This window comes from Sturnus vulgaris, chromosome 1 (assembly GCF_052056855.1).
Source record: "Sturnus vulgaris isolate bStuVul1 chromosome 1, bStuVul1.hap1, whole genome shotgun sequence".
Classification (NCBI taxonomy): Eukaryota; Metazoa; Chordata; class Aves; order Passeriformes; family Sturnidae; genus Sturnus; species Sturnus vulgaris.
In genome coordinates, this window is record NC_142243.1 from 60,585,794 (window position 1) to 60,607,769 (window position 21,976).

Below are 21,976 nucleotides of genomic sequence, written 5' to 3' on the forward strand. Positions count from 1 at the left end.
TGAATAATCCATGGTGGCAAGTAAACTCATTCAAGTCAGAAGAACTCATTTCACCTGATTTGGGTTAAGTATGCCAAAATAATACACTCGAGGATGTAAACAAGGCAGGCTAATAAAATCAATAATTAGTGTTCAGTAGTCAGTCTTTCTTAGGATTAATATACTGATGCAGGAAAAAAACCACAAAATTGTTTGAATTAAGAAATTAAAAGAAAAATATAGAGTTTTACAAAATTACAAGTACACTAGTAAGAAATGTATCATATAATTACTACATTCAGATTTTAAGTAATTTCCAAAGTTATTTTAGCCCTAACAGAAATTATTATTCTCAGTTGCCTCATACATATTTTGTATTTTCTTCTCTATTGCAGGAAAAGTAAATTGATCAGTTTTAAGTTCTACAGCTAGTTTTGCTCTACAGTGGCAGTGTAAATAATAAACCCAACTCATAAAATCTGAGTTGACATAAAATAATAACTCATAAAATCTAATTACTTAAATCTTACTGATTCAAAACATTCTCACACTTTTAGGTTTTTTTACTAAGCCAGAAAAACCCCTGACATCTCCCATATACCCTTTGAAGAGGCACATGATGTGTGTGAAAATACCTTCTAAAGAAACTTTGCAATTAAGTCAGTCTCACTCCAGTGCTGGGTAAAATCATGGAAATGCTATTCTGGGAGGTACTGAGAAACACCTGGGGGACAACTCAGTCATTGGTCACAGCCAGTATGGCTTCATGAGGGGAAACTCCTGCTTGTTGAACGTCATTTTGTTATACAACAGGGTAATTCACCTAGGTGACCTAGGAAAGTCATTAGATTGCATCCTTTTTGACTTCTGCAAAGCTTTTGATACTCTCAAAGGATTCTTCTGGGCAAAGTGGCCTACACACAGCTGGATAACCATGTTATGCAGTGAATGAACAGCTGAATCACAAGTTGGGCACAAAGGGTAGTAGTGAATGGGGTGACATCAAACTGGCATCAGGTCACTGGTAGGGTTCCACAGGTTCATCTTAGGTCCAGGTCTCCTCATAAATTACTTGGATGCAGAACTCAATGAATAGTAAGTTTGCCAATGACACCAAGTGGGAGGAGCTCAAGGTCAGGGAGGCCCCACAGCAAGACCTTGGCAAATCAGAGAGACGGGCATGCATCAACCATAGTGTCTTGGTTCAAAAAACAGGTACATGCCAGGGAAGATGGGAACATCCCTTGGAATAGAAAATGTGACATTCTTTCTTCCAAATTATGATAACTTTGACATTACAGGGCTGTCAGGCAAAGATATGGGAAAAGGAATAACAGTTCTTTAATAGTGTGTTTGTGTGTATAAATAACAAGGCAAGCAAACAACCCCAGCTGCAGCATTAACCACAGCCAGCAGGCCCCAGAGGCAGTGCCAGCCTTCTCGGGGCTGTGGGGCACTTTCCCCTTTGGAGCAGTTCCGGTCACAGCCGCCAGGGGCGCTGGTGGCTCCCGGCCGGGCAGGGCGGGTGCGATGATTCCCCCGCGCCTGCAGGGGGCGCTGTGGCGCGGGCCCAGCTGCCTCTCTCCACACGGGAATGGCGGCACAGCCGACGGGAAGGGATGGAGAAGGAGCTTCCTTTACAAACTCACGGGGGCAGCCGGTCCCAGTGCCCCTCTAGATAGCAAAATGAACTGTAGCTGGACCTTGGAGCAACAGGCTGGAACAGCATAGGCAGGCACACCTGTTTCTGGGTGGTAAAAAGCGTAGCAAAAACTCCAGAGCTGTGCCAGGAGCTGCGCTGTGGGGTACCTCTGCAGGCATGAGATGTCAGGTTAATGTAGCAAAAAGCCCAAAGCAGCAGCAGAAAAGAGCAGCCCAGGGCAGTGGCAGATGGCCTTCCATAAGCAGCTGCCACAAGCACCCAGGAGATGATCCCTCCAGAGGAGGGAGGGGATCAGGGTGCCAGGTTTTTCCCTGGGGCACCCGAGCAGATGGTGAGGGTCCCTCTCAGTGAGATCGGGTGTTGGAAATGTCCCAGTTCACCAGCTGCTCTTATGAGCAAAGGCTCACCCATGGTAAGAAAAGCAGTACACCACAGAACTCTGCATTGACAATGAATTCTCCCCACAGCAGCAGCCCAACCATGTCCCTTCTAATCCCAGGAGTGAGAGAGAGCAAGAGACAAGCCCAGCCACACTCTCACGGTATCTCTGCACCTCCAAAGAGGAAGTCCCCCAGCTAAGAGACTGCAGCCAGCTGCACCTCTTTCCCCCATCTTGGCCCCATCCTTTGTTTCTCTCAAGTGTTCATTGTCCCAGTCTCTTAGGCAACAAATGCGAGAGAAATTCCCTAAGAAAAAAATGGAACAAATCCTAAACTCCAACACATCTGAAGTTGTTATAACAAGAGCAAGTGCTGGATTCTGCACTTCGGATGGGTCAATCCTGGACATACAGACAGACTGGGGAACGAAACACAGGAGAGCAGCACCAAAAAAAGGGACCTGGGGGTCTTGGTTGATGAAGTTGGATATGAGTCAGCAGTGCCCTGGCAGCCAGGAGGGCCAACCATGTTCTGTGTGCATCAGGCACAGCCTCACCAGTTGGACAGGGAGAGGATTGTCCTGCTCTGCATTGGTGCAGCCTCACCTCGAGTGCTGGGGGCAATTTTGGGTGCCACAATACCAGAAAGATACAAAACTATTAGAGAGAATGCCCTAAGAAGGGCATCACCAAGATGGTGAAAGGGCTGGAGGCGAAGGTGAATGAGGAGCAGCTGAGGTCACCGTGGCTGTTCAGCCTGGAGGAGACTGAGGGGAATCCTCATTGTGGTATTGAACATCCTCACCAGGGGAAGTAGAGAGGCAGGGATCTCTCATCTCTTCTGTGGTGACCAGTGACAGGGCCCAAGGGAACAGGGAGTTGGGGGAGGGTTAGACTACGTACATATATAATTGAACCCATACATATACAGTTTAATGTGTGCATGTGTGTATATATATATATATTATACATAATTAGACACTTTGAAATTACACACAGCAAACCATTAGTAAATTACTTCATCCAAAATCCTGTGTTAGTTCTCTGAGTGGCAGAAACATGCACAGGTGATTTTAGCCTACCATCCATTTCTGGATATGAGCCCATTTTCTATCATATGAATGCTGAGAAAACTACAGAATGTAAAAAGAAAATCAAACAAAACATTTAAAATAAAAATTAGAGTCACCACACAGGACTGGATTCCTAACCTGAAAACTCAGAAAGATCTACATTAATTACCATGTAATCTTCAGAATAACTGCAGTTATCCACAGCAGTTCAAAAACTGAAACTACAGCACAATGAGAACCATATAAAATTGAAGTAAAAATGTTTTGCATAATTTGCTTATTACCACAGAAAAAAACCCCATAGTAATCGAGTATGAGCATTACACGGATTTGTGTGTAATCACAATAAATAATAAATTCTTAATGTTTTACATGCAATGTCAAAACCTGAATTAAATGCAACAACTAATGCAATAGCCAGACCGCTGAAAACCTAGTTTCTAGGATTTTTTTTTTCTCAAGAAAGGTAAACTTTTTTTTAGGAGAAATGTGTGGAGCAACACACAACTGTATGTGTAAATATTACCTCGTTTAAATCCTTTTTTAAAAATACAGATCTTGACAACAGATATTTACTGGGAATCCTTTCAGTATAATCCAATACTAATGCTGAAAATACTCACACAAAACTGAATTACACTAAAAGACAAAATCTTCTGGAAATGCAGAAATAAAATACATTATGAATTTTTGTAAATGTTTGAAGTAATTCCTGGTGAGTTACACTACCTCTTTTTGCTGTCGTTCCAGCTCTCTCATACGTATATCTCTTGCTTCTGCTCGAGCTGCCCGTTTTGCTGCAAGTCTGGCTTCTGCCTACAAGCATATGGAAAATAATTAAAGTTTAAAAAAAGGTTTTTGAATAATGGTTTGAGTACTCAATCTCTTCACAGGTACAAATTAATGTTTTAACATCATAATACAGAAGTAACAAAGAATGACATTTCAGAGAGAATATGTATCTAACTCCTTAAAGACAGCATTGCTAGTCGAAAGAATTAGATGCTCGTTTAAAAAGTCATAGAATGGCTTGGGTGTGAAGACACCTTAAAGATCATCTAGTTCCAACACCCAGATCAGGTGCCATCAGCTAAAACAGGCCACTCAGTGCCCCATCCAACCCGGCCCTGAACAGTTCCAGGGATGAGTGTTTTTAAATCAATCCTGTATTCCTTTGGGTATTAGCTCTGGTCTAAGTAACAAAACAAAGCAACCTGTTCATCACTGAGTTCTGGAAATACTAATTTCAAAATAGATACCGAAAAACATTACACACAAAAAAAAAAACCCAAAAAACCCAGTGTTTCCTTGTACTTGCATAAAAAGCATTTCATTCTAGAAGATTATTATCCTGGCTATTTTCAAGCAGTTAAGCAGTACCTTACAGCAGTATTCACTTTGATTGGCTTATTTTATGCACATGTTTAGTAAATATAGAGGTAGCAAGACAACGTTCTCCTTCCAGGAGGTGACACAGTCAGTTTCCTAATTTTCACCTCAAAACCAATTACAAGCTATTTATAGTAATTTAGAAACTCACGTCTACTTCTTCAATTTTTCATCCTTGTTTTTAAATACATATTCTACCACAATCTTTTGAAAACTTTTCTCTCAACTTTCAAGTATAACATGTAGTTCTTCAGTTAAATCAAAGATATTTTTGGCAAGAAAGAAAGAAAGAAGAAAAGAAAGAAGATGAGACTTTAACTTGAATGCCTTTGTAAAGATTGAATCTGGAGTCTCTCCTTTCTAATGTATTTTTCTTAGTCTCTTCATAGCAGCAACCTTGTTTTTTCCCTGGTAAGCAGTATGACATTAACATAGAATCTATATGGTAGAGGCTTCCCTCCACGTTGAGCAAGGAGAAGCATAACATCTATCTCCATAGGGTAGACTGGCATCTTTTCCTTCCCTTGACTGCAAGAAGGAATTCACTAGAAAGCAAGAATATTCTATTTTTAATTTTTATACTCTGGAGAAGATTATTCTTTTATTAGCTCAGATTCAGCATAAAAGTTTCATAAGGTTAAAATGCTATTCACGTCTGAAAAAATTAGAATTATTTTGTTATCATGGGCTGACGTATACATGTAACACAGAACCGTCTCTGCCAAGGGACATGCAGTCCTGCAGTTTCCAAGGCAGGAGGCCCGGTTAAGGAGCCTTTTACTTCTTCCACCAGATGGCAGCGCTGAGGGCACCCAGTGCCCCTGCTGTGGGACCCGCTGCTCCCGGTCTGCCACGGGCGCGGGGAACGGCACTAGGACACCCTCCCAGCTCTGGCTGAGCATCACGGTGAGTTTGTAAAAGATCACCGTAATTCTTAATAGATAGCTATGTATAGCAACTTAATTTCATCTTTTCTCATCAAGCAAACAAAGGATTCTGTGCCCATGGCAGGAGATTGGAATTAGATTATCTGTAAGGTCCCTTTCAATCCAAGCCATTATATGATTCCTTCTGCTGCTCAATTCTTCTGTATTCTCATTTCCATGCTTTTTGCCCTTATCTCCATACTGTCTCATGAAATCAAGGCAACACCATCACTTATGTGCCAGAAGTATTTCTTATGGCTCTTCAGAAATCTCGCTTTTCTACTTCTGATGTCTACCCCAGCTGCCTACAAACAACAAAATCTTATGTTTTATCATGACTTAAAGGTTTAAGAGTCTTTATTTCTGATGTCTCATTCTTTTTCCATTTATTGTACAGATTCATATATATATATATTAAAAATCTGTAGAATATCTTAAATCCTGTAAAATATCCTTAACCACTATTAAAATCAAAAGCAAACAAGAGTTTGAATTAATACTAAGGTAGAAATAGCTAATTGAAAAATATTCAGTGACCTCTTACTAAAGCAAAACAAAAAAAAATCACCTAGCATCTACAAAGACAATTTCCATGAGGATGAAATTCTTTGGGACTTTGCTTGTGTTCTTAACAGAAGCTGAACCTACATGAAGATAAAAACATGTACTAAACTTTAAATAGATTCATATGACAAAGACTGTTGTAAACTGTTTCTAAATTCATTATCTAGTCCTCAAACATTTAAAAAAACTCAGCTTCTTGTACCATGGCAAATCAGTAACACTGCATCTTTGTCAAAGTAAGAACAACTGCACTCTACTCAAAGCTGAGCAACTACAAAGTGAATTTTCTCTCCCATAAGAAAATACCTTAAGAGTTTTCCATACTCTTGCTATATAATGAAAATAGTAATGAGAACAGTTCCTGAAAAAAACCCACCAAACCAAAACACAGAGACAACATTCTACAAGGCAGAAATCCAGTGAACATTGTTGCAATGTTGCTTGTCCACAAGGTCTAGTTCTCTGTCATCTAGTTACACAGCCCTGAAGAATGGAAGAATTGCTTATGGTAATACCCAAAAAAAGGCTATGAATGGTAAACCCTGATTGTGCCCTCAAACTCCTGTTTAGCAGGTTGAGAATGGCAAGATAGCACGTGTCAGACTCTTCTCAGTCTGTCATGATATTCATTGTACCTGAGCATGAACCACGAGCAAGAACATGGAAGTGACTGAAACCTCTGTTCTCACATAATCAGACTGGTTTTGGAAAAAGAGGTCTCACGTAATCCTAAAAGATGGTGATGACAGGTTACTGCTAAATATTTAAAATGAACAATTTGTCTGCAAACTACAAAGACAAGTGAAGCAGTGATGCACAACTCAGCCAAAAATATTCTGTTGGCAAAAAATTTAATAAGCAGAAAATCCCCACAACAAACACATCTTGAGATCGTATCAGTTGTTTTCAATGTAGACCGTGAACATAACCTTGAGAATATAAACCTCAGTTTTCAGTCATCTAGTTACGTGGGAATCCTTTTTGTTTAACAAAAGAGAATATAATGTTGCCAGGAGCCTGAAGTTATACTAGACAATCATTATCTGTACTTTGGGAAGCTCGAACTTTGGCACAAGACAGGTCAAACTGTCGTCTATACAAGGTGACTTATTCTTTGTCAATCTGAGAAAGCTAACAGTTTCAGAATCCATTACAAAAGCAAGAGAAAGAGCCAAAAGGTCATATAAAGGAACTCTATACTTTCAGGAGACAGGCTTTTTTTTTCCTTTTAAGAGATAAGCTGACTTTAAATTAACCTTGCTATAATTGGAATACACTCATCGCTACTCCATTTTAGTGTAGTTCAGTGCTTTTACACACACAGTTCCTTTATTTCCTTGCAGGAACACATGGACAATATATCTACACCTGTTCCTGCAGCTTTTGAAAAAGCATGATAAATTGTTGTACCAATATAAGACTGCCAAAATGATCAACTGCAAGTAATTTCACTTCAGACACTGTGAAATAGGGAGAGTGCATTGCTTCGTGGAAAGGATGCACAGATATATCCCCATCCCTGGATATCACCTTTACTCTTTCTCAGTTTTACTGAGCAAGGAAATTCAATGCCAGGAAAAATAATACACCATAGTATAAAAAGTAGGCCCCTAAGAAAGAGGTTTAGTAACTCAAAAGTTCTTGGAACAAGGCAGAAATTCACTCCAGTGTTAATGTTTTAGCACAACTGTGTGTAACGGAGACATTGTAAAAATGCTTGTCTCAATGCACAGTCCCACACCGAGGAAAAGATGTGGAAGAGGTCTCTACATAACAGAAGTACAAGAAATAAAGGGGAGGGGACAGCCAGAGGAAGAAAAATTTTCCTGATGAGAAGGAAAGATGGAAAAAAAATGAAGAAATATCAAAGAGGAAGCAGTCTGACCAGGCACCTGAGATCTTACAATAGAGTCCTTATCTTCCATTAAATATTTTCATATAAAATGACATCAGATTCAACCAGTGCAGAAAAATGACTATATGGAAATGAACTTAGTGGATCAGTGACAAAGAATCCTTTAAACCAGTTTCCTAGAAAGCAATGTTTACTGCTATTAAACGGAAGATACTTTTCTTTTTGATGCATGCCATAGAACGAGGAAATCACAATTTTGTCAAATTAAAAGTTTCGTTTTCTGAAATCTGAACTTTTAGAGAAAAACCATCCTGAAATGTCATACACTAGAGTCACTTTACCAGAGCTCTTAGTATTCCAAATTCCAATACTTTCTAGTGACATTATGGGACTGCTCTGAAACCCAGAGCACTTTTACGCAGTTTGACCACGCAGATCATCCTGAGTGCAGCCTTTTGTTTCCACATATTCTGTTTACCATCTCTTAATAACTAGAACACCTTTAGGAACATTTTCCACAGAAGACACAGGGATTACAGGACTCACTTCAATTCTAGTAAGTAATGCCTTCTAAAAAGATGAGATTTAAGAGAACAAAGCCCAACAGTAATTTTAAGTAAGATAATATGTATTACATCTTGCCATTGAGATTCTTTTCTAGGTTAAATGACAAGTTGATGTTACAGAAGCATGCATATACTCAAAGAAATTTAAGGCCATATTCTCTTTTATTCACAGTTTTCCCCCAAAAATGAGAGATGGACCCTGATGAGTGAGATCATACATGATGCAGAGTCCCACACAGAACTCGGCTGATAGAGTGAGACTTTCCATCAGGACTAGAACATGACAGTGAACGTTACTTTCTGAAAAGTTACCAACTAAAGTTTTTTGGGTTTTTTTTTACTGACAAAGCATATCTTTTTGCCTACAATTTATGACAGATACACTTGGAAAATGCCTAGAGAAGCTTTCTCTTCAGAGACCTACAACCTACCTATTTTGTCTTACATACATATTTACGGACAACTATTTATATTACAAAGGAAATTAGAATCTGCATTTTGCACTCGTTTATGTCAACTAGGGCAAGTGGCTTTGTAGATAATGTAGCCCCAAAGAACCTGGATCCACTTGTATACAAACAGTATTAAGGCTTTTGTTCCCTAGTCACAGCATTTCCACCTAGAAAAATTCTGGTCCAAACAAACATCGGTTTTTTTAGGTGATGAAATTTCTGGTACAGTGTACATATTAGGCTTATTTGGAAAGAAATGTGACTTCTCACATTTGAAATAGATTCTATTACAAATATATTTTAATAATGGCTACTACAGATTCAACACTAATACACTATAGTTACCATCTTAAGAATACTACACACTGTAATAGGATAAATGTGTATGTTTTTTAGTTTTACACTTGAGATAGCACCTGGATTTTTCATTTATCTTCAAGCATGTAAGTATCTGTAGAAATAGCTGCTAGGCTTAAGTGTAAATCTGTGAAGTTACACTAGTCATACAGTTAGTATCTCACTATGCAGACATTTCAGTTAATGTGATTTTTTGATCAATAATTCTCTTAGCTTATATTAATTGTCATATTTTTGGCTAATTATACTTTTTCATGCACATCTTAAAAAAATTAATTCTTCCTGAATAATGAGATTACTTTCATCTCTATTTCTGAATTCAAGATACTTTAAAATTAGCAAACCTCTCTGGCAATGCTGCTTAGAGCTTCATCTTCTGCAGAAAATCTGTCTTTCACTGGAGTTCTCTTCCGTCCTGATCCAGGAGTTCCCATTTTTATTCTCTGAATCTGTATTTTGAAACACAGGAAAAAGCTCAGTTTTAATTAAGATCTGGAAATAAAAACAATCAAGCAACCTAACACCCCAAAAATGCCCTAAGTTTTCCAATCTTTAGCTACATAACACAAGAAATCTACATACAATTGGCATGTAATGGTAAAGCTTTATCACAGAAGCTTGTGGCAGCTTTACAGAACACCACTGTATCCTTCAAAGTGCACATGTAGAAATTGTAGAAATTTTCTACTGAAGAGAATCCATCAGTTTAGCCTACATCTTCAAAGTCAGGCACAACAGTAAACTGCTCCTGGCTCAAAAAGGATACTTCTTTTGTCTGTCAATTTATATAACTCTTAAAAAGATATATACTTTTAAGTTATGGATGTGAAAAAAAAAAACTATAGCCAACAAAGTGTTCAAGAATTAAATTTTCATGATCATTAGAGTGCTCCTCAAAACAGAAAAAGCTAAGCAGACAAACTTTACTAAGCACCCAAGTAGGTAGATGTGGTTTATTTACATTTTGACACAGCCGTTCTCATGCAGTTGCAGCTGAACTAGAACTGAACTTCTAAAGCAGAAGTTTTACTATAGCAGAAATAAAGACATATTTATGCAAAAAACTCCATTCTTTTGCCTACAAGAACAAGATTGTCAAATTGGAAAATGAAGAGAGAAACATACTACCATCATATACCCAGAATACATAAGATACCCTCTTCCTTTTCCTCCAGAAACCTCTTATGAATTGCAAGCATATAAAAGTAACCAACAAAATAAAACACAGCCCATATAGCCACAATCAGAAAAATGTTACACAAAAAAACCCAACAAACAAACTAAAAAACCAAAAAACACACGCACAAAAAAAAAAAAAAAACAAAAACAAAAAAACCCACAACTATTTTTGTTTTTTTCAAATATCCCAAAGAAGTCCTATTTCCAGATATCCTCCCAAATGTCAGACTATAATTTGGTGGTAGTCCAGCTATTTGACAAATTAAGTATCCTACAAGAGGTTTAAGAAAACACCTTAATTATAATAAAAATTTCTATTTGCAGGAGGAAGAAATCTAAAAACTAACTAGTATTGACTATTCTTTTGAAACTGAACTGGTACAAGAACTACCTTTCTTCCTGGATCTAACTAGCAAAGACTCAGTCAACAATTATGCTTTAGTCAAAGGAGAAGGAGGAAAAAAACCCTAAAGTGATGGATATTTTTGTACAAGCAGAGTTTTTACTTATTACTTCTATACAACGATCACGAAGCCAAAATATATTGGGGTATTTTCTGGTACTCAAAGGCACCAAATAGCATCACAGCACTTTTTTTTTTCCTTGCAAGCAAGAAGATTTTTAACCCTGCTTCAAATTTTACAGGCATTTTACTATTCTTCATCTGCTCAGTATTGTCACTGCTAATCTGTTGGGTAAGATCTGTATTTTTAGTGTGAAAAACAAGCAAGTAAACTTACATCTTGTACTCAGGCAAATTTAGATAAATACATGCACAAACAGTTTGGAGATCTCTGTGGCAAAGGTTTAATCTCAGAGCTACAAGTTGCTGTCCACATTCTGTATGTCTCAAAAAAATCTGCATCTTTTTTCAGTAATTCTTATTGGCTGATTTCAAATACTAAAAGCAGATAGGGCCCAGACTAGAAGTTACATGAACACAAAATAATACTACCCCTAGTACAGAAGGCTTTAACAATGTTATACACTAGCCACAAGAAAAATCCTGAAATGTTTATTACAATAAGTGGGGTTCATGTAAGAAAAAAATCTGATCTATCTACTAAAAGCCACTAAGCATGAAATTATTTTAATTGACACATTAAAGGCCATATTTATTTTAAAAGTATCTACCACATAAGTAAAATCTGCAGAATAATTGCACATACCATAGACTTGAACTGCATCTGTTCACATCCTTTAAACAATGTACCATTTCTAATAGACAACAAACTTTGGTTTGTTAACTCAGTGAAATGCTCTTAGCTGGCAGACTGATTTGGGGAATGTAATGGGTTATAGCTAAAATATAGCTAATTTTAGTATAGCTATGTTCAGTTGTAAACTGTAGTAATTTGCAGAGTAGTAATTTCATAAAAATTAGATGCTGATGCTTTAAATGAGGAAAACACATTTCATCTCAGTCACTGTGGATGAAGGCAAGTGTGGCATCCCTGCCAGTCATCTGCCATGCTTCTCACCTAGAATGAGCACAGAACTCCTGACTGAGCCCAAGCACAGGAGGGAACAGGACAGATTATCTAAAAGGTATACAGAGGTGTTGCCTTTGCCTACAAGGAAGAATTAAGAAAGTCAAAGCTCAGCTGAAGCCAAAACTAGCAAAGGCTGATAAGGACAAAGAGAAAGGCTACTCTAAGGACATTGGGAACACAGGAAAGACTGAAACTGTAGGGCCACTGTGTAGTGACACAGGTGAAAGTGGTGGCCAAGCCCCACCCTTGGCAGAATGGTCTGGATAATAACAAATGTGAAGACGGGAATCTTTGTATGCGAGAATCAAACAAGCAAAATTGTCCGACAGGGTATGGGCCCAAAACTAGTCATATTTAAGAGCAAGAGAATCGTCAGTTACATTAAACAGAAACTAGGAAATTAGACAGAAGCACTTAGTTTGAAGTAAAGGAGTCCTCTTGAAAATAAAACCAAAATAAAATTGGAAGTCTATACAGTGACAGTAGCAGTGCCTTTGGAGGGATAACAGCATCAGTCAAACCCTTTTTTGATGCTGTCAGAAGTCACCCCACTGACTGCATGATCCAGGCTAAACCAATACAGCATCCCTCCTAGTGCATGCAAGATCCTGCACTCCAGCTAGCAAGTGGTCAGTGCAGGGGGGGTCAGTACACACCTGAAGTGTGTGAATGCAAACTTCTCAGGTATGCTCTCACTGCCACGTGCATTAGGACATAGCACAGCATGTATTAGAAAACAGCACAGATACACACAAATCTAGAGTGGCCACATCTCCAGCAGAAATCATGTGCAAATGGGGGACCCTGGAGCTGAAGAACAGACTAGAGAGGCTGTGAAATGTTCATCCCTGAAGATGGTAAAAATTTAACTAGACAAAGCTCTGAAAAACCTTTTCCAATTGACAATACTTTGGGCAAAGGATGACCTCCAAAGAATTCTTCTAAAAGAAAATATACAGATCTATATTTATTATTGTTCTCAACTTTGAAACTAAACCTCAATATAAGCTTTCGTTAATTAGATGTTTTAATATTTCTTCAAGGGTCTTGTCACAATTTCTTCCACTCCATTTAACTTTTAATTAGGCTGATGTGTGCCAGAGTATTTAATTTCTTGCTATAATGTTAAGTACTACAGAAACCTAGACATACTGCTATTGTGCTAATTACCCTAATACTATAAATATCATGATGCTACTTCTCAGGAAAATACAAGATACCAGTACTTCGCATACATGCAGAAATACTTCCAAGATGTTTAACTTCAACAACTTTCTGATTACACAAAAAGTTATTTTGCTGCATGGAATAAAGAATTTTGCTGCTGCATGGGATAAAGAATTTACTACACGCTGTCACATTAGAATTTTCACAAAAAATAACTAAAGAGAATACCAAAACACAACCAAAGAACAGCCTGCTATTGTCTTTTATGGTTTAGAAAGATTAATCCAAAAGGAAAGAATATTATATTATCTGCTGCATTTACTGTTCAAAATTCCTGAGTCACGTCTATCACGTGCCTAATTCTATAGGCATGGTTACACATTGTATTACACAACTGATGATGTGACATCCTGTTGCATTTCATTCCAAAACACTGAAGTGTCTAAAGTCCCCAAACAAACCAGAAGACCTGTGATGAAATCCTTCAAATGCCCTCTCATTTGTTTTCACTTCAGGCATATATACTTTCTATCTCTTCCACAAGTCTTTGCTGTCTAGTCTTCTTCACATTACCTTCTGACTAAAGGTTCTCTTTGTTTCTTTTCTGCTTCCTAGAAAAAAAGTCTGATTTGTCTTAGAGAAAAAAAAAAACAAACAATTAAAAAAAAGCTACACTACAAGTTCAGGGCCTATCACTCACCACCTTCAATGGCACCACCTGTTCTAAACGCCTGGGTATACGCCAGCATACTTGGCATTACAGACAAAGGATCCAGATACCTTAGTGTGAACAGGCTATAAATAACAGACCAAAACTCCCCTTCTCTCTTTCAAGCAAGGCTACAAGATCACTAAAATTCACCTGTGTAGACACCATCTCTGTATAACTGATTCAACAACAGAGAAGAACAGCACTGCTCTAGAACTAATGTCGTTTAGAAACAGAATCTGAATGTAAAAGTATTAGTACTGTAACAGTTGCATTCATAATTGAGAAGAAGCATAATCATATTGGAAACCACAGTCTTGTTCGCTTGATCTTCAGTGCATTGTCCAAGCAAACTTTAAAGAAGACAAAACAAACAGACATAGAAAAATGTAAAATTATGCAAGACAGGTACAAGAGTCTTCCTCAGAAGAAAGACCCCATACATGGGTACTCTCTTACCAATTAATATGTTTACTCATAGGTCCAAAACCATCCATGCAAGAAAAAGGGCTGTATGATCACAAGGTGACTATGACCCAACAAAGGGGAATGTAGGAAGAGAGAGAAATACATTAGGTTTTAATGCACTGAGAAAGAAATAGACTGAGTTTTAATGCAATAATTTTAAGGACTCATTTGAGATTTTCATGACAATGAATAACCTTGTTCAGAATATTAACTGAAGCAAGAACTATTGCTGAAAAAGAGCTGCTACTATCACTGAAAGAACCTGACATTAAAGGAAAAATACAAAGGGTGAGAAAAGCATATAACTACAATCTGCCAAAAGATTCCAGTGCTTACTATATTGGAGGCAAAGTTATACCAGCTGATGAATAGTGTTTCTGTTTTAAGAAGCTGTTCATCTCTAATCATGGCCCACTTAAAAAACTGATAGCACAAAGTCTCTGCTCTGAGTGGACAAGTTTATGTCAGCTTTTTCAGGAAAAAACCTTTCTCTTTAGACAGCACACAATCCACCCCCTTAATGCAGTATATTTGCAGTTTACTTGCCATTTTAAAATCTGAGAAATATAATTTCTTATGAGTTCATGGTATTTAGCAATAAAATTACAAATCCTTAGAGGGAGCTGAAATCCCCAGTTTCTTGGTGTTAGGAAGTTAGAGACCGACAGAAAGTTTCCAGTTAAGACAATCAAAAAGCCATTATGCAGCTTGCAAGAGTCTGCAAGTGCCTGATGAATCCATGAAGTATGACAGTGCCTGGCTAGCATTGGCACACAAAGCACTGCAAGGCATCCTACAGCCCTGCAGAACTATAAGACACCTCCAGACCTACCAAGCTATCTTTGGTGACTTTCACCAGTCTTTGCAAATTGCCAAAATTCCAAAACTCCAAAACAGTGTCTTGCAATTTCAAGTGGTAGCAACTTGTTTTATGAAGTATGAGTTCGCTGCCAGTCAGCTGCCAACAGCTGCAGCTGGAGATACCATTACTGCACAAAGCACATTACATACATGATATTATCTTCAATTACATGCAGCATCTGGAAAACTCTTATAATGGTGACTCACCAGAGGATCTCTCGAGGCACAATATGAAGCATACTTAACTTTCAGAGAAGCAGCATAACAGAGATTGGCTTTTCTAGAATCAGTGCTACTATAAATGTTGAAGATCCAGGAACAAACTAAGAATTCAAATGGAACCTTAAAATGTAAGAGAATGACAGTACTAAAATGAGCACTATAAAAATTATGAAAATGCATAATAAAATTTAAAAAAACCAAACACAAGGCTGTTCCAGAAGTGTTTATTCTAAAATGAAAATCGTATTTTTATACTGTCAGCTTTTGCAAAATGAGTATCCTTTCTGTTATTTTGCAAAAGAATGATTCATTGCTCATTAAAAAACCAAACACTGCTGCTATATTGAGGCTCCACTTTTAATGAAACGGAGAGCCCCATGGTAACAACCCACATTCTGTAACAAGCTGCAACTATTTAAAATATTTTTCCCTCACCAATTTAATACACTCCTACACTCTTTCCTACTCGTGCTACAGTTACAGTACAATGAAGAAAAGCTACTGCAGCAAGGGAAAGAAATTGTCCAGGGTACCCCTTCAAAGGAACAACAGTTGGAGGAAACTATCAGCTGACATCACTCCTGCTGAGAAGTTCTCTGCTGCGGTAGTGAAGTCGGTAGGCTTAAAAACACTTATGTCCACCTACCCTTTCTTTGGTAAATACCCCTTCACTTCTTCCTTTAAAGCAGATCTAACACTGGTTACTTAGCTCAAGGAAATGTGAACTTGAACATCACCTTCACAAGCAGACAGTTTTACTTACGTAAAATTTCGCAGGGCATGTAATATATAAACACAAATTATCATTTGCCTACAATTGCAAGTTACCTAGTTTCCAGATATTAAGATAATAAAATCAAATTACTTTCTCAGAAAGCAGTTATAATTATTTTTTTGTAACGCTACTGGACTTCACTAACTCATTACTATCACCATAAACCTTCACATTAGGATCTTACAAATAACAACACAGTATCAAATCTATTACATACCAGAGCTATTCAGTTATATATGATACTGATCTAGGTCTTTTTCGTTTATGCATATGCCAACTTGTGTGCCATGTGAAAATCTAGACCTTAATAAACTCTACAGATCCCCACTACACAGAGTCTAAACAGTACTTTCTGAAAGTTCACGTATATTGAAGTACTATGCCATCTTCTGAGAGAATCAAACTTAAAAAAGGCTCCTCTGGAGTCAATTCACAAGAAATACTGGCGTTTAGGCCAACAAGCTACACTTGACACATTTCGCAAAACTGTCTCGCATTCACAAGTTTCCAGTTACAGCCAAGAATTCAGTTCAGGTAAGACTGACTTGACAGTAAGGTAAATACCTCCAAACCCAAGTAACAAGAAACAATAGCAAAATGATGTCATGTACATCAAACTATTTTGTACTGCTAAAGCATCTTTTATCTATTCTTGCATCATCACTAAGGAATTACATTAACCAGGGGAGTAGATGTATATTAAGAGGGTAACTGTTTCTGGGCCGCAATACATTTAATTACATCACTTCACAGTCAAGACACAATAACCGTTTAAAGAGCTCAAACACTGATTTAATACTACATCTTGTAACAAGCCTCCTGCCCCACATCTCCAAAGATGTTTCACTCTAATAATGATACTTTAAAGGGAGAAAATTGATACTAGACCTTCCTCACTTCAAGCAAAAAATGCCTGTAGGTCTCTCTAAAATGAGAAAATCACTGAGTATATCACATAAAGTCAACACAGTACTACCTCATCTACAAAATATTTTTATTAACAGTGAAATACATAACACTGCCCTTCAAAGAGCCATGCTAGGATTCAAACTGAAAATCACTTAAAACACATGGAGCAGATCACAGACCGCAGATGTTTTCGGGCTCCTTCCAAACTCATGAATGTGTTAATCTCTCTTATCATCCTCAAGAACGTCTTTACAATTACAGCAACCGAGTACACTAAAAATAAAACAGCGTGCTCCGAAATAAATTAAAAAAAAACCCAAACAATCAAGCATCAGCAAGAGTGACCGACTCTCAAGCCAGGCAGCTCGCTGCAGAGAGGGCACGCCCTACTGCTCCGGGAACAGCGAAGCCGCGGTAACGTGTGCCGAGGAAGTAGGAGAGAGAAAGGCACCGAAATACACACAGCTGTGATTTCAGCACATCCTCCTTTCTCCCTCGTTCCGCCGTTTCCCCATAGCCCCCGAGGGGCGCACGGCAGCTTCCCGCGGGTCGGGAGGAGGGATCGCGCCCGGTGAGCGGCAGCAGCCCGCCGGAAGGGCTCGGGCCAGGCCGGGCTCGGCTTCCCTGGGTCCGCCCGCACCGACTCTGGCCGCAGCCACACGGAAGGGGCCGTGCACCGCCGCCCCAAGCTTCTCCTTCTGCTCGCCGACCTGACCAACGAGTTCCGGCTGAGCCGCTCCTACAAACCTGAAGAACCGGGTTCCCGCCCCGCTTCATCGCCCGAGTTTTGTGTCTGTGACACCCTTCCTCCTCCCGGCCCTCGCCCTCGCCCTGCCTGGGCCCCAGGGAGCCTTACCTGCGGGCCAGCCTGCCACAGCACCGGGACGCCTCAGGAGGGAGGGGGGAATTGTTTCACTCTTCCCTCCACCGCTTCCAGGGGTGTGAGGGGTTTGTGGATCCCGGAATCACTTCAGGCTCCTTCCTTCCCTCACTCCCTACGCCCAGAGATAAGGGAACAGTGGCGAAAGCCGCCCCAGGGCAACCACAGTGCCCGCCAGACGCGGACCGTCCACAGGCCGCGGCAAGGGAACTGCTACCTCACTTAACCCTCTCCACCGTCCCCTCCCACCTCTTCCCCGCGAGGGGTTGGGGGAACCGGAGCTGCAGGCAGACAAGCTGCCCCGCTCCAGGCCGCCCTCCTTTTCCCCGCCCCGTGCTCTTGCCTCCTCCCCTTCAGCGCCGGGCGCTTACGGCCACATCGAGAATTCGAGTGAGAGACTGCGGTAAATTTCAAACCGCCCGCAGGGCCCTACGGAAGGAAGAAAGGGCCGGCGCTGAGCACAGGGAGAGAACGAGCGCCCAACAGCCGAAGCGCAGGAGGCACGGCAACCCACGCTGGCACCGACAGCCACCACACTTGCCCGGCCCCCCCACAGGCCGGGGAGAAGCGCGCAGGCGCCGCGGAAGGGAGGGCGAAGAGCGGTGCGCCCGCATGCGCAAAGCGGGTGCGGCGTGGGGACCGTGGGGGAGCCGACGTGGGCGGTGCCTCGCCCCGCTCGGCTCCTCTCTGCTCCTTTCGGCTTCTCTCTGCTCCGCTGCCAGGGTCCCGGCCGCCTTCCCGGCAGCTGATGGGCTGCTGGAGCTCCGGGCCGGCGTGGGTGGCTGCGCCCTGCAGCGGCCTTTCAGCTCAGGGAAGGCGAGGAGGCGATCCGAAGGAGCAGCCCCCTCCTCTCGCCCCGCTTCTTTCCTCGGCAGGCAGCGGAGGGAGGGAGGGTCGTTCTCTGTAGTGTGTCGTACGGCAGTGCTCGCTCTCCGCCTCGCCCTCACTTATCATCGGGCAGGCCGGCTGGCTCAGTGCTGTGGTGGGCAGAGGTAGGTCTGACACCGCCTGCTTTGTGCTTCATTCCCGGGGTTATTGGTCGGCCTTCCCGCAGGGAACGGCGTGTGAGAGCTGCGGGAGGCCGCGGCCGCCGCCGAAGAGCAGCCGCACACTCGCCTGCATCAGCCGCGGCCGGGCCCGTCTGTGTGCCCAGCCCCCACCGCTTCCACATGGCACCGGAGCGTTTCGGAAGATTCACCTGGATGGGTGCCACACAAGGTTTATGGGTAAAAATCGTCTGCAGACATTGGCACCTTAGCTTTGCCTTGCCTAAACACGACCTGACTTCCGTAATATCAAAATTTAAATACAAGCGGCCGTCATAATCCTTAAGGATAGAATACATGTATTACGTTACATGTATTGCGGTTTATACACAAACAGTCATGAAAGTTGATGAGAATCTGCTGTGAGATACACTTGGGATCAGACTGATAGTAATTTGCTTTTGAACACCTCTGCAGCTAAGTGCAGGGTATCTCTAAGAATGTAGAGATAATTAGAGGAGATGACCTTTTGCATGTTGGAAATAACATGGAAATGAAAAAGCACTGTTAAAATGACAAGCATAGTGGTAAGACTCAAAAACATGCACCAGACAGAGTTCAAATGTCTTACGTAAGCTCAAGTGGATGTGCACAAAGAAAAAGGAATATGCAAGTGATTTAAATCTATTAAAGCAGATGCATAACATATTTCTTGTGTTTCATTAGTATTTTGTAATTTTCTGTGTGAGAAATCCTACACTCTCAGTCCCTTTCCTCAGCTGATCATACAGTATAGTCCTACCATGCTTATTTTTAGCATCATGTTAATTTCTGTGGTAATAGAGAATGATCTCACTGGAGGGAGGCAAAGTAGAAAGTTTCTCATGGACCATCTGTAGAAAAGACCAAAAAAAGAACTGGCTTAAACCTTCATTTTGATTTGACATTTATTCTTGCAGAAGGACTCACCTGCTCATTTTCCAGACTTTGTGGAGAATCATCATTAAAAACATCTTGGCTGTTTTGATTTACCCTAGCTGGTGGGAGGAGTCTTCTATTCATTCTTGAGTAGAGAGTTTGTGTAGAACTTTCTGAAATGTAGCATGTCCCAGGTCTGTCTGGGTTCTCTATTAATGTATTGCTGTTAAAGAGGATTTTTTTCTATCATTTTTCTACTATTTTCTACTATTAAGTGTTGATATTTTCATACTGCTAGTCTTTTGATATCATAGAATGAACATTTTTCTTTAATGATGCAGTAAAATGCATGTCTCCTTGAGAGCAGGCATGCATTTTTGTCACTTGAAAGAGCAATTGTTTACTTGATGAAAAGCAGTGTACAGTGCAGTTAATACAGGCAGTGGTACAGGATGGCACGGTAGAAATTCTGAGTTCAGCATTGTTAATGAATTGCTAAACAGTCAGGTTATATACAGTTTGATTATAAACCTTCAATTAGTAGCCAGAAAATGAACTTTTGCTGTGAAATGACTGCAGTTATAAAATAAACAATTATTTATGAATATGCCTTGATTAAATTATTACTGAAGCTAGTATAAAGCTTGCTCTATTAATAATGAGTCTCAGCTAAAAATAAGTAAATGAATGAATGAAGTATCACTGGATCTGCATTTAAATATTTTTTCTCTTCACTGTTGTTTGATACAGTAGATCCCTTATCATATGTAATTGAACTTGCCGATTTACTCTCTCCCTTTTCACTGGAAATCTCTCTAGAACTGTTTGGCTCAATTAAGACATTCCATGGGTGGACTCTTAGTTCTTTCTGGAGTGATTGTCACCTAAGAAATTATTTCTAGGATGAATCTGTCAATCAGTTAAATTGAATATTTTGAACAGTGTCAACTTCTACAATGATATGTGTACAATTTTAAAGAGATTTTGTCACTATAACCACTTCTGCAAGAGAAATAATATATTTACCTCTGCAATGTTTTCTATTTGTGCAATTCTGAATATCTGTTCTTTTCATCCCACACTTCAGCATTTTTAATCTTCCCATGAATCTTTTGTTTCATGATTATTGCACTTGCTGATTAAGAATGTAATAGTGTTGGCACACATGTAGGATTATAGTGTAACTTAATTCCTGATGTCATTGCTGTATTTTCCCTTCTGTGTCCTCCCTGTTCTCTCTCTCCCTCTCATCTCTACCACCCTCCCTTTGTGGAAAGAATACTTTCCAGATGTTATTTTAACTGGTAGATTGGTTTACTGATGAAGACTCATTGATTTAAGAGCATTTTAAGAAGTTCTAACAATCTCATCAAATTGTTTCTGTCATTTCCATTTTGTGTCCTTCCTTTCCAGTAGTTTCCATCTCCTCAGATGCCATCCTTCAGATACCATCACCCAGCAATTCATTTGACACAATTGAACATAGTTTTGTGGGGTTTTTTTTTCCTTTTTCTCCTCCAGCAGTAGTAGATCCTCTTTTGGAGATTCCCTGTATTGTTAGTAATTTCTTGTTCTCCCCTCCCCACAAAAATGGTGTTATAATACTCCCTTGTGACAGGTGGAAAATCAACTTTCTGTGTTTATACTGCAAAATAAGTATAAACCACTTTTTGTTGCAGGGAGCAAGTCTTGCTGTTTTATTTGTTTTGCTTTTCAAAACAATTATTGGACGTGCATATAGGAGCTTCTGCCAGGCCTTTCAGTCTTGTCCTCTACCACCTTTTGTTAAGAGTTTAATTTCTACTGAAGATGCAGCCACAAATACATATTAAATAACTGTTTTCAATCTCAGCATTGAGATGGTTTTTAAAATTTCAACAGGAAAGGAAGCTCAGAATATGCCTTTTTTAAGGTGACCTTTTGTATATGATCTCTCCACCAGTCTTTTAACTCAGAAATCATTAGAATATATTATCTACAATATAATATCTACGATATTTTGTAGAATATATCTACAAAATCTTTCAAATCTTTCATAGAGTTTATTGTAGTATAGAGGGACTATTACCAGACTTGCCATATATATTTTTTACATACATATGACATTCATCAAGTAGTGGATAAAAACCAAGCATTCTAAATTCCCAGGTGTTTTTTGCAGGCATATGCACATTTCACAGCTGTTCTTACAGACTATGAAGTTTCC

The 21,976-nt window shown here is 39.8% G+C and overlaps 2 protein-coding genes across 9 annotated transcripts in view; both read right to left on the reverse strand.

The window, feature by feature from the left end:
* LRRFIP2 (LRR binding FLII interacting protein 2) overlaps positions 1–18,192 on the reverse strand; it is a 48,108-nt gene extending 29,916 nt beyond the window's left edge. For 4 of the 8 annotated variants that reach the window (XM_088167900.1, XM_088167892.1, XM_088167893.1 and 1 more), the window contains exons 1-3: positions 17,843–18,189; positions 9,548–9,652; positions 3,824–3,910 (exon numbers count right to left, since the gene is read on the reverse strand). In XM_088167900.1, coding sequence (XP_088024026.1) covers positions 3,824–3,910; positions 9,548–9,637 — 177 coding nt within the window. In that variant the 5' untranslated portion in view covers positions 9,638–9,652; positions 17,843–18,189. Of the gene's footprint in view, positions 1–3,103; positions 3,155–3,823; positions 3,911–9,547; positions 9,653–11,863; positions 11,885–17,842 lie in introns of those variants that run through there. The other 4 variants (XM_014877110.2, XM_088167888.1, XM_088167913.1 and 1 more) reach the window with 4 other exon arrangements.
* On the reverse strand, positions 17,875–19,037 carry LOC148225252 (uncharacterized). The gene is made up of 3 exons (XM_088161650.1): positions 18,983–19,037; positions 18,210–18,812; positions 17,875–17,981 (listed from the first exon to the last, which is right to left on the reverse strand). The coding sequence occupies exons 1-2, from the start codon at positions 19,035–19,037 to the stop codon at positions 18,277–18,279; spliced, it is 591 nt and encodes a 196-aa protein (XP_088017776.1). The 3' UTR covers positions 17,875–17,981; positions 18,210–18,276.
* Positions 19,038–21,976: the final 2,939 nt, after the last annotated feature.

Excerpts from the sequence above, each read along its gene's own strand:
- LOC148225252 (XM_088161650.1), bottom strand. The coding sequence starts at position 19,037 with ATGTGGAAGCGGTGGGGGCTGGGCACACAGACGGGCCCGGCCGCGGCT. Across the intron at positions 18,813-18,982 it reads CCCGGCCGCGGCTGATGCAG|TGAGGGCGAGGCGGAGAGCG; the intron begins GCGAGTGTGCGG and ends CCCGATGATAAG.